The 13518-nt window shown below is 39.1% G+C and overlaps 1 protein-coding gene across 2 annotated transcripts in view; it reads right to left on the bottom strand.

Annotated features, from left to right (window-relative positions):
• The window catches only part of USP32 (ubiquitin specific peptidase 32), a 182695-nt gene that overhangs the window by 34855 nt on the left and 134322 nt on the right, over positions 1-13518 (bottom strand). For both annotated transcript variants that reach the window (XM_083173737.1, XM_083173736.1), the window contains exons 21-25: positions 12099-12204; positions 9758-9931; positions 7873-8047; positions 6772-6923; positions 3393-3504 (exon numbers count right to left, since the gene is read on the bottom strand). In XM_083173737.1, coding sequence (XP_083029863.1) covers positions 3393-3504; positions 6772-6923; positions 7873-8047; positions 9758-9931; positions 12099-12204 — 719 coding nt within the window. The remainder of the gene's footprint in view (positions 1-3392; positions 3505-6771; positions 6924-7872; positions 8048-9757; positions 9932-12098; positions 12205-13518) is intronic.

The following is a 13518-nucleotide window of genomic DNA, read 5'->3' on the forward strand; positions in this document are numbered from 1 at the left end:
GCCGAGCGTACAAACCGGAAGTAGCCGCCATGCTGGCGCTGTGAAACTACACAAGTACCGATAATTTTTATAATTCATACCAAAAAGACATTGCACCAATATTACTTTAGGTATTCCAAGAGGGGTGCCAAAAGGGAAAATTCCCAGAAGAAATGCTAGAGGCACGAATAGTTCAGATAGGAAAGAAAGGTAAAGACTTAACTTCCCCTCAAGATTATCGGCCCATTGCTCTCCTAAACAGTGATATTAAAATATATGCGAAGATGATTGTAAACAGATTAACCCCAATTCTAACGGAACTAATTAAAGTTGAGCAGACAGGATTTATTCCAAATAGACAAGGTCCGGATAATATCCGTAGAGCAATGGATATCATGAGGAATGTGGCGTCAAAGGGAATTCCGCTAATGGCTCCATCGTTAGATGGGGAGAAAGCCTTTGACCGATTACATTGGTCTTATATGGAAAAAGTGCTTCATAAGTTTGGACTTCAGGACAACCTCTTGAAAGCTATTATGGCACTTTATAGGGGGCCATCGGCACATGTCTTGTGTAATGGATTTATCTCAGATAAATTCAGTATCTCAAATGGAACGAGGCAAGGCTGTCCCTTGTCCCCATTAATGTATGTGCTGGCGATAGAGCCATTGGTGGAATATATTAGACAAAATACAAGAGTGAAGGGCCCAATAATCAATGAAATCCAGAATAAAATCCTGTGGTACTTGTTTCCTAGCACGGCCGCGAGGATGCGGCGGTGCGCATCCTCCGACCTTTTCATTCCCCTACTATCCACGTCGGCGTGGAGTTGAGAATATAAAGCGTGGCGAGCGCAGCGAGCCCGAAGCGTGGCGAGCCCCTCGAGGGGACGCGTATAACTTCACAGGTATACGCGTCCGCTCGCCACGCTTCGGGCTCGGTGGCTCACTGCGCTCGCCACACTTTATATTCTCAACTCCACGCCGACGTGGATAGTAGGGGAATGAAAAGGTAGGAGAAAGCGCACCGCCGCCCCTCGCTGCGCTCGCCACGCTTCGGGTTCACGTCAATTGTGGGGTGACGACGGGGACATATATAATGTGAAATGGGTCATATTGGCCCATTTCACATTTTTTACTATGTGAGATGGACTTAATCAAGTCCATCCCATATTGTGCCATTATAATGGCACAAGACTGACGCGATGCTCCCGATTTCAATGTTAAAAAATATTTTAACATTGAAGCCTATGGCAAAATCGCGGGCATCGCGTCAGGGCCAATGTTAATGGTCGCGACCGACGCGATGCCCGCGATTTTCCCTTTGCCGGCAAAATGGACCTGATTTCAAAGGAAATCGGGTCCATTGCGGGCATCGTGTACCTTAACTTAAAAGGTACACGATGCCCGCGATTGTGGCCGTGCTAGGAAACAAGTACCAATCCTGTTATATGCTGATGACGTCCTATTCTTAACAGACCCAAAAGACTCAGTGGTAGAGGTATTAAAAATCTTGGATAAATTCTCAAAAGTTATTATTATTATAAGTTAATTAGAAGCAAAACGGAGGCATTAACAATAAATGTTAATAATTTTGAGCTGATGGCACTGAAGGCAGAGTTTAAATTTAACTTGAAAGCTGGATCTCTTAAGTACCTGAGGATTCAACTAGTTGCAAATGATAAGAACTCAATAGATTGTAACTACGGCCCTTTACTACATCATATAAATCAAAAGATAAATTAATGGATGAGGATCTTTGTTAGGCAGGATAGAAGTAGTTAAAATGTTTTTACTGCCTAAAATTCTGTATTTTTGCAGAGCAATCCCAAGATGGCTTCCCAAGTACTGTCTCTATAGATTTAACTCGCTATTCAATAAATTTATATGGGATAATAAAAAACCCAGAATTGCAAAAAAGTATCTAACTCTCCCTAAAAATAGAGGGGGCTTTGCTTTCCCTAGTTTAGAAAATTATCAATTAGCAGGTTTGTTGGATCAAATAAGTAATTGGAGTGGATGTATAAATGAAGTAATGGAGGTAGAAAAAAACGCAATATTGTGATATAGGAAACATCCCTCTGAAGGACTTAATCTGGCTTCCCTCTATGTTCTTGGGGCGATGAAAATCGCTATTAAGATCAGTGGAGGTGGTGCTAAAAGCATGGTATAAATTCTTGGGCCAAATTGGTAAGGTGGGAGTTCCGATTGGGCATCTCCCCATTGACTCCATGGCTAAAGCTATACCTAACCTAAATTTAAACGCCTGGAAAAATAAAGGAATTAATACAGTATCTGATTTGTTTTACAATAAACAACTAATGTCCTTTACACAATTTAAAGAAAAATTTGACATTGGTTGCAATCTAACATCTTTCAGTCTAGAGAGATGGAGTTACTATCAAATGAGATGGTGACCCAAATATCTATATAGTACGTAAGAGAGCGGGAATTTCCTTTTGGTATAAGATCCTAATACAAGGAAAAGAGGTAGTGAAAACTAGTTGGCAAATTAGGTGGGAACAGAAGTTAAATCTTTCCCTTGAGGTAAAACAGTGGGATCAATTATTTGGAATGGTGCTCCGAATGTCTAAAACATCCATTCATAAAGAAAGGTACTTACCATGCATATTAAACACCAGTCAAGATACATAAAATGTTTATAGAGCAAACAGATATATGCTGGAGATGCTCTATCGAAAGCGGAGATATCATACATATTTTTTGGTCTGTAGGAAATCAGAAGGATTTTGGAGAGATATGGAAAACTTTTTATCTGAACTTATGGGAATGAGATTGCATTTAACTGCTCCAATGGTTCTCTTACATATTGGGGTTTCTAGTTTTGATAAAGCAAAGAAGTATCTCATTAATCAAATCATTAGTGCTACTTTAACAGCTATAGCTCAGTTATGGAAACAAGAAAAGCCTCCATCCAGATGGTAATAAATAAAATAAAGTTTAATTTCAAGATGGAAACGCTGAATAGTCCTGGAAATTCCAAGATATGTAAACTATGGAGGGAGTGGGAGAATTTTCAAGTAACAGCATAATTATCGGTAGTGAATACAGATGGATACTAATAGAAATCTAGAGAGAAGTCCAGATATACCGGAACATCAATGATTCTTGTCTTATTCCTGACTTTTTGTTTTTTTTTCTTTTTTTCCCTCTTCTGTATTATATTTATCGATGATGGTATTAAGTAAACTTGACTGTCGAGAATTGTAAGTCTTGGTTTGTTTGTCTTGTCTAAGATGTTAACAAGGGAAAGTGCATTCCTATTGTATGTATTGATGTTTTTAAAAATTGAAATAAAAAAGAATTACAAATAAAATAACCCAATAAAAACAGGGAGGTATATCAAACAGGAAGACCAACTAATGATATGCGTACCCACTGACAAATTCTCACCTGGTTGAGTGGGGCTTGTGGCTGATGTAGGAGATCCAGGAATTGGAATTTCAAAAGCACAGAGAAAGCCACTCCCGGACAGCCGGACTTTCTCGTTATCTTGGGGAAAGTTCTGTAAATAACAGGGATATTTTAAACCAGACAATTTTATTTTGCTCAAAGATTAATACAGGATAGAACAGACTTAAAAGCTTTAAAATGGCAATGCTTTTAATAGTAAATCACCCTGTACTTTGCTATTAAAAAGCATAGACCCTATACATTTTGGAATTAAACATGCCGAAAAGCCATTTTGTTAAAAAAAAAACGGTACTTATGTAATATCTGGGCTCCCGTTTTTCTTATGAGACCACATCCGCTCGCCACGCTTCGGGCACGGTGGCTCGCTGCGCTCGCCACACTATATAAAATCAACTCCATGCGTAGTTGGATAGTAGGGGTATGAAAAAATGGAGTGCATTTAACATGGGAGCCCAGATAATACATAAGTACCAAAAAAACTGTTCAATATCACTGATAGATGTAGCTTCTTACAAATAGTTATTAAGGCCCATACACACTTGAAGATTTTCATTTCAAAAGACTTTGCCAAAATCTTTGATAGATATATCTTTCCCCAAAGTAGTTCGTACACACTGAACTATTTTCCCCAAAGAGCAAGAGATTTTCAGGAAGCAAAAGACTTTGCTGAAAATCTTTCATATAAAAGGCTATTTACATAATGGGTGGGGTTTAGATTCTAAGCATGGGAGCAGGGGACCTTTTATTCAGTTAATTAATGCTGTCCATATTTAATTGTTATAACCTTATAACTATACATGCAATATGCTGGCGCAGGCTAGCAAAGTATACATTACCGCCACCACTGCCCACCAATGTTTATATATTTATATACCCACTGCCACCAATGTTTATATATTGATATGCCCATTGCCACCAATGTGGGCAATGGGCCAATAAACATTGGTGGGCAGTGTTGGCGGTAACATATATGTTGCTGGCGCATGCTAGCAATGTATACATTACCGCCACCACTGCCCACCAATGTTTATACATTTATATACCCACTGCCAGCAATGTATATTTATTTAAATACTCACTGACCACCAATGTATTTATTTAAATGTCTATTATATATCTACAGTATATTGCTGGCGCAGGCTGCCAATATTAACCCCTTGAATGGTATGCCCGGAAATTTATCAGGGCTCACCACAAATATGAAATAGGTGCACCCCAGTGGTGTCCAGGTGTACACCACTGGCGCAGCACCTCTAGAGCCCCCCCCCCCCGCTTATTCCCCCAACCCTCCCATCACCTGTGCTCCGGCGGTCGCACGCCGGAGCTCTTCTAACCCCACTCCCCCAGCCGCCTGCCGCCATACTTTTAGTAGCAGTGACGTCGGCGGCAGGCTCGGGGATGTTCGGGGGGACTCGGGAGTGCTCAGAAACCCGAGTCCTCCCGAGCCGCGGCGAACATCCCCCAGCCTGCCACCGACGTCACTGCTGAATGTGACAGGCCGGCGGCTAAGGCAGCGGGGACAGTGGCGGCAGGGAAGCGCCGGAGCAGAGGTGAGGGACGGGGGCTTCCAACTGTGGTGGGTTTTGCTGGGGCAGGACAAACCTGCCCTGACAGGTTTGTCCTGCCCCATCAAAACCTACCACTCAAGGGGTTAATAAACATTTTTGGACAGTGTCAGCGATAACAGTGTTGCCAGCAGTATATATAATCGCCATTTAAATAAATAAATTGGTGGCAGTATGCATATAAAAATATATGCATTGGTGGCAGTGGGCATGGGCATATACTGTACTGCACATATATAAGCATTGGTGGCAGTGGCATATACTGTATATATGTACAGTATATGCCCACTGCCACCAATGTTTTTATAAGTAAACATTGGTGACAGTTGGCATATAATTCACATATATAAGAATTGGTGGCAGTGGGCATATACTGTATATTTAAACACATTGGTGGCAGTGGGCATCTAAATGTATATATAAACATTGGTGGCAGTGGATATATACTGCACATAAACATTGATGGCAGTGGCATATACTGTATATATATATATATATATATATATATATACACACACATTGGTGGCAGTGGGCATCTAAAGTATATATAAACATTGGTGGCAGTGGTACTCACTGCTGTGCTGCAGAACTTTTCCTCCTCCCTGCTCCGTGTAGTAAAAAAACAACCAGGGGGAGGGAGCGGGGAGGAAGCACACAGACTGTCTCTGCTGCTGCACGGAGACCTCTGCTTCTGCTGCTGCGGCTAGATCCGGGGGCGGGGAGAGGACAAAAGCCGGGCTGAAAGTCTATCATCTTTCAGCCCGGAGGCAGAGGTGAGCGTACACACAAAGCGATGATGGCTCAGATACCAGCCATCATCGCTAGACATGCTGGTCAAACCAGCCGACGTGGGATCTTCTCAGCGATGATGCGGGAGCGCGCATCATCGCTGATCTTCAGTCGGTGGCCCATACACACTGAAAGATTTTCAGCTGAAAATCGTTAAGTGTGTATGGGCCTTTACACACTTATGCAAAAGATACAGGAGGTAAATAACGACCACATTGCTTGTAGAAGTACTGTACAATAATATGATTTGCAAGACACAAAAAAAATTCAAAAAGGTCTATATCAGCAAAAATCTAACTAAAAAAGAACTGCACTGAACGTTTGATGTTAGCAACCTTTAGATACAACATAATTTTGCCATGACTGCAAATATATTCATTTTTAGTAACAGACAAATTCAATTAACTGCCGAATGAGTCACTGTATATGTTCCAAAGGGTGAGGTGTCCAGAGCTTTTTAAATAAGGGACCCAATATAAAACCTGAGTTTGCGGTTAACAGTCCATATAGCGTAGTGCCGTCATCACAACACTAGGGGATTGGGGGTTAAATTTCTACCCTGCAGGGTATCCAATTAGCCCCAAAGAAACATTGTTTATCTTAATTTTTCCAATGTTAAACAATATTTTTTTTCAGGCTGTCAGATTTAGCTCCCGAAAAACTATACATTTACTCCCCCCAAAAAACACACAGGTGTTGCAGACTAATTTTCACAGGAAAATGCGGCTGCACGTGAGGATTTGGTTTTGCCAAATTCCCAAATGCAGGTGAAACAAAATCAGCAATAAATCATAGCACATACCGGCTTATCTGGGCTAATTGGTTAGCCATTAGCTGGTCAATTACCAGCTTTATTTGTGTGGTATTCCCCTGGGAAAAAAGTTCTTTTCCCACAATTCAAATTTATCTGGTTAACTGCCTTATAATAAAAATAGTAATTTAACCCTATAGGACTCTGCACTCTCAAGTTTCTAGGAGAGCTTGCACAATAAAACAATAATTACCTTAATGTTGGATCCATGTACTTCTGCCAAAAGGATCTGCTCAGGCTTTAAACCACAAAGCTCGCTCAGCTGTTTCTTCAGCCCTGTGTACTTTTCATCCATGTTTAGTCTCAGCCCATACCGTATAGGCGTGGTGCCATCTAATTTGATAACTTAAAATTCAAATTATAAAGTGTTAGTCTCACTTCTTGCTGAAATATTCTTAGCGATCACTTAAAAGATTTTTAAATTACGTGGAAATGAATATGCTAATAACAATTACATACATATGCAGTAAAACGATACATACAAATACAATGAATAAAACCTTTATGGTCATTTGGCCATTGTATAAACTGTACTATACAATTAAGAGTCTGAACTGTTGCTAAAGGTCACAAAATGTGCACATTGCGCTACATAATTTAATATATAAAAAAAATCCCAAAAAATAACATTACATGCAAAATAAAAAAAGTTTACAACAAAAACATTTAAATGATCAAAAGTTTGATTGTCAATGTAAACATATGTAAATTAAGTTACCAAAATGTTAATTTTCTCTCTTAAACTATACAAACTACTGTTATAGTTTATGATTAGTCTTTGTTATTATAACAATAGTCCTCAAACTCTTTCCTCAGGACCCCCAACGTCTTTTTCCCAGGTCACTTAGTAGGTGCCCAGGTGTACTCATTACTCGCTCGCACATTTTACAAGATCTGCAGGTAGAGCTAATTATTTCACTCAGGATTCTGTGAGGAGACCACTACCAGTTTGGGGTCCTGTGGACTGAGTTTAAGAGCCATACAGTACAAAAACGGTCATAAAATGTGTTAATCTGAAGTGACATAAAATTACAGTATAGTACAAAAGCTTAAGGAATAGACAGAAGTATAATATTGTCATTTCATTTAGACGTGATCTGAGATTGCACATTCCGGCACAATGTAGGGGAGAGGCCCAGTGTGCACATTTCAGTTGCATGCTACATTAGTGTGTTACACTATCTGATGGTGAGATATTGCAAGTTTCATCAATCTGTTTTCCATCTCATTTCTGCTACATGTAACAGTGTCAGTAGCCTTGGATATTAAAAATAGAAATTGCATATCCACTAACCTGTGATTTCCAAATGCATGTAACTGTCCATAGGGAGAGGCAGGGACAGAAAGTTGAATGGATCAAATCTGACACTCACATGTCCACATGTTTTACATTTCACTTGAGATCTCAACTGTCCATGAAACAAGTCAACGACTATCGACCTGTTTCTTCTCAAGTGATTGTCCCATGCCTGTGGGAAAAAAAAGAAAAAAAAAAGAAAATGCAAACCACATTAATAGACAAGGAGTGCAGCTGTAACATTCTGAATTATTTCCAATTTTAACTCAAACAAATAATTCAATGCCCTCAGGCAATAAGAGTTTGGGTAACGTGATAAGATGTTGGGTAACATGTGGTATAATCTACTGTGTGATTTATTTAGTTAGAAGGATATGCAGCCTGCTCCTGTATAGAATGCTTTAGAACAGCACTCCATATGGCACCACAAATTGGAAAGTCATTAACTACTACTTCTCCCATTAATTCAGCAGGACTCAAAATGTTCATGTAGTGCTGACAAATATGCCGTAGCGGTTAAGCACCCTAGCCAAAGGTGGCATCTGCAAACATATACAAAATGAGAATGCTTAAAGAGAGACAACTTCATTATATTTCAGATCCAATTACTTCACACACATTTGATTACATATGGGAAGCTGGCAATACAGCTGTTGGGCCATAGAAGATGAACAGAAGTTGGAATCTAATGCTTTGCTAGACTACAATTAATTATCCAAACTTATCTTAAGCTTTTCACAATGTGGCTCCTTTCTGATGTTATTACTATCTAGTAAAAGAGATATATGTTTCTAATAAGTGACACAGTGTGTTTGCCTTTCCTAAATCCTAGCTACTGCCCATTTAGTGGTTGATTGGCTGATAAAATCACTTGTCCATTTGAGATCTCACATATAGCAGTCTTCCAGTGTCCTGTAACACAGCCTGCAGCCTACATGTGAAGTAAATTAAATACATTGTCCTACATCATCTACTATCCACTCTTGGGAGGCATCTTCACAACATAAGCTATACCTTGCCATGAGTCTGAAAATTTAGGAGAGACACACACTACGCAAAAATGTAAGCGTACTGTACAAAAATGTAGCACCCATTTAAACTTAACTTTACATGTTTCACATAAAATACTACTCTGACGCAAAATGGCAGGCAAGTTTCACATAAATAAAATTATTTCTTCTTTGTAAACCATAGATTGATTATCTGATCACCCAGCTGGTCTGGCATCGAATGCATTGTCCATAAGAAACATATATTTGCGAGTTTAAGCTCCCACCACAGCCATAGCCTGTTATGACTGCTAGCCATGTCTTTTCCCAGAGTCTGACAGCGCCTTCCTTCCCTACAAAAAGCAGATAAACCCAGAAGACCCATGTGACTTGTCTGACTACAACTTCACTTGTCTAACCTTGAGGAAAGGTGATTTTTCTAGAAAAGCATGGTGAAAAAAAACAATAAACTAAATACACCATGTGTTCAGTGAAAGATATTGTTGAACAATTTACCTTGAACTTTCCAGTGTACTTGACAAATGATATTCTGCATGCACACTAAATGATATGCCAAATGACCTAGCTAGAGTCAAGTAATATGCACCTTTTTGTTAGTGACATTGGAAAAATTGAGTGTATGTACAGACGAAAGAAACCCTGCTTAACAACTCGTCAGAGCATGCATCATTGCTCATCATTCATTGCATACACGTTGGCCAATATTCTGAAAGATATTCTTCAGTAGGGCCAAAATCAGCGATATTGACCAATATATCACCCAGTGTGCACTGTTGCTATCTATTTCAATTGGAGGACATATGTTTTGCGATGTTCTCTTCCACAATTATGTGTATAGAACAGTGTATTTAAGATTTGTAAACAACATCTACCTCTGCAGCAACTTCCCAGTCTGGTCGTCCATCACTATCCTTGAGCTCAACATACGGTTTGTCATGGACTCTATTGAGATCTTCATGGAGGCCATCTAGTAGAAACGCGAGTAGCTCCTGGGAGTCCTGCTGCTGAAAGCCATTGAACCGAGGAGCATACTTTGCTATTGTCCACTGTAAAAACATTCAAAAAACTAGTTAGATGTTTACTACTGTATGCTTAATTATAGCTGTACATATTCCTGAGCACAATGTTCTTACATAATTACTACAGTACTAAACTTTTTTGCCACTGCTAACAACAAGTCAACAAGAGGCAATGTTATTTTTGAGTTTGAAGATGCCCATCGCAGTCTGCCATTTTTATGCTCCCCTTTATAAGTAAGTATTTAATACTACAGGTTGAGTATCTATTATCCAAAATGCTTGGGACCAGGAGAATTTTGAATAACTGATTATTCCGTATTTCGGAATATTTTAATATTTCAATGATGTATCTTGAGGTATCTTGCATTTATGTTGTACATATACATCAAACACTTGAAATAAACACAAATATATTTTTTTTGTGTATAAAACAAGTTTTCAAAACATGAAACAAAGTTTGTGTACAATCTAAGGCACTGAATTTAAATGCCGAGCAATCATTGTCTTGCACATATATAATGGCAGTTACATATCATTCCCTCAGTAGTGCTGTTGCAGATGTGGCTAGTAAGTTTTTAGCAAAAAAAAATATTTTTTGTTCACTTTCTGGAATGTATGGTTTTCGGAATAATTCGGATAACTCATATTCGGATACGGGATACTCAACCTGTACAATCATCATAAAAAATATAATGTGTGGATGTGCTAGTTTCATTGTGAAAAATCTTAGTTAACATAATACCCTTCTAGAGACAAGTGGCAGTTTGTAAGTAATATATAGTCGTTCAATATGTTTTTCAATATAAGAAAACCAGGCAAATTGGGGCAGTCATTTAGGGACAACATTTTTTTATTATTTGTCCCATAGTTCCTGCCACGTAATTAGTGCAACTATACAAATATAACCAAAATATTAGAAACAGACGAGAGAGACATGAATGCCCCGCTCGTCTGTTTCTAATGGCCTCAAGCCTCTAGTTGTATGTTGATTGAGTCCTCACTACTTATATTTAAGCTGTGATGTGTATTGAACTGTGGCACTCTTTATTTGTACTCTATTTTTGTTATTTATTCAATGTAATACTGTTTTGTCTCCCTGTACTGTTCCTTTGTACGGTGCTGCGAAACACTTGTGGCGCCTTATAAATAAAATAATAATAATAATAATAATAAGATTTTGGTTATATTTGTATAGTTGCATACTTCACTGTGCACAGTTAAAAAAAAACAAAAAAAACTTTTTGTTTTACTGTCCTACCCAGCCAGAGATGTGTCCCACAATTGCCCTCATACATCTAGCCTCAGTACGCCATGCAGTGGTAAAATGCCTGTTGCAGGAATAAAAAGATGCCCAATGCTAGTAGTCTCAAGGGACCTTGCATGCCAAGAGGGCTGTTTGGGTTGAATGCAACAATGATTTAGCAGACACATATATAAAAATGGCTGTCCTGAAATTTTTATATATATATATATATATATATATATATATATATATATATATATATATATATATATATATATATATATATATATATATATATATATATATATATATATATATATATATAGATATAGATATATCTATATATATATATATATATATAGATATATATATATCTATATATATATATATATATATATATATATATATCTATATCTATATCTATATCTACATATCTATATATATCTAGATATATAGATATAGATATAGATATATATATATATATATATATATATATATATATATATATATATAGCGATCCTGGGTGTCCGGCACAGCCTCCTAAGGTGTGTTACTGCATGGGTGCCCGCAAGTAGAGATAAGTAGGTAGAAACGAAGGATGCGGCACACCATTCACTAGAACAAGGACTAACTTTTATTGCATAGGCTCCTATGCAATAAAAGTTAGTCCTTGTTCTAGTGAATGGTGTGCCGCATCCTTCGTTTCTACCTATATATATATATATATATATATATATATATATATCTTGCTATTCACGTCACATACTTGCATCCATTTTTAAAGCTTTGAGTTGGAAACAGTTAAGGAATGCTCTGCTACGAATAATAAATGTGAGTCTTCCAAATTGTAGTTATTGCAGTGCCTTGAACATGAATCAAAACCAGTGCTATCTTGTTTTTTCATATATTATTAATTACAATACATATGTAATGCCATGTACATTACCTTACCCTTAATTTAAGAGGTGCTACATTCTTCTGAGTCCCGCTCCACAACTCTTGAACCAGATCACCATAGCATTTTGCCATATGTCCTTTCATTCCTATAGGGTTCATCCTAAAATGAGAAATAAGGAAATTGGCATAGTGTTTCCAAATAGCGGACAATGTTTGTCCAATGAGCACTTCAAAAATGTGATCAGTTTTAATTGTATAATAGAAGCATGTACAAAATTAACATTACAGAATGAGCTATATAGCTGTAGAAGGCATTAACAGGACACCTGGTGTAACATGCTGCCATTTGTTATGTTCCGTAGAGCTTTATAAAAACATCTACTGTATCATGTGAGTGCCTGGTGACTGCCCAACTGCGGGGATCTTGATGGTCAGTATCCAGACGTCTGAATCCCGACTGCCGGTGCTCCGACAGGGGGGATCCCGACTGACAGGGGCTATTCTTTCTTGTGGGGGTCCATGACCCCCGTAGAGGGGGTCTGATGAAACCGCAACCTATGCAAAGCGGAGAAACGCGTCAAGGATAATAGTGTTCACTCTAGGATGGAGACCGGGCAGGGCGCCGGGGGGCGGACTGGGCCACAGCTGGTGGCGGTCCCGAGCCGCCGGCGTCAAAGGGGCGTGCCCGGGCCGCCGGCGTCATCAAAGGGGCGTGCCCGGGTCGCCGGCGCCATCAAAGGGGCGTGCCCAGGCCGCTGGCACCATTAAAGGTGCGTGCCCGGGCCACTGGAGTCGTCATCGGAGATTGGTAAACACGCCTCCCCTCTCCATCACCATCTGGAGTCTGTAAGTCCACACGCTAAGCACCTGTGTTTGTGCTATAGCATCACATTACAAGACATTACAATGCTGCATGTGTTCTACGGTGGACAATACTTGCAATGCAAGCAAATATGAAGAAATTATATTCTAATCATTATTATTGTTTATTTCTATGGCACCACAAGGGTTCCGCAGCGCCTGACAATACAAGAAAGATTGTGATTTACAGTACAAATGCAAATTAGTACAAGTACATGGGAAAAAAAAAGACAGTTGAAACAGTTGCCACTGATGCAATTATAACCGTGGCAGAGATATATTCTAAAAAAAGCATATGGGGAGAGAGGGCCCTGCTCATTAGAGCTTACATTTTAAAATGTATGGGGCAGACAAACTGGGGTGACACAGCTGGGATAGAAGCTAACATAAACATAGGGCTAGGATGAGAGATGGTTGGATTTAATGAAGAAGTGGGTCTTGAGTTCCCGTTTAAAGTTTTGTAGGGAGGTGGCAAGTCTAATAGGGTGGGGTAGAGAATTCCAGAGATACGGTGCGCAATGGCCAAAGTCCTAGAGCCGGGAATGGGAGGAAGTAACTAGTTTGCAGGAGAGGCGACGTGCATTTGTAAAACAGAGAGGGCGGGTGGAAGTGT

The sequence above is a fragment of the Crinia signifera genome, chromosome 2 (assembly GCF_055691185.1).
Source record: "Crinia signifera chromosome 2, ASM5569118v1, whole genome shotgun sequence".
Lineage (NCBI taxonomy): Eukaryota > Metazoa > Chordata > Amphibia > Anura > Myobatrachidae > Crinia > Crinia signifera.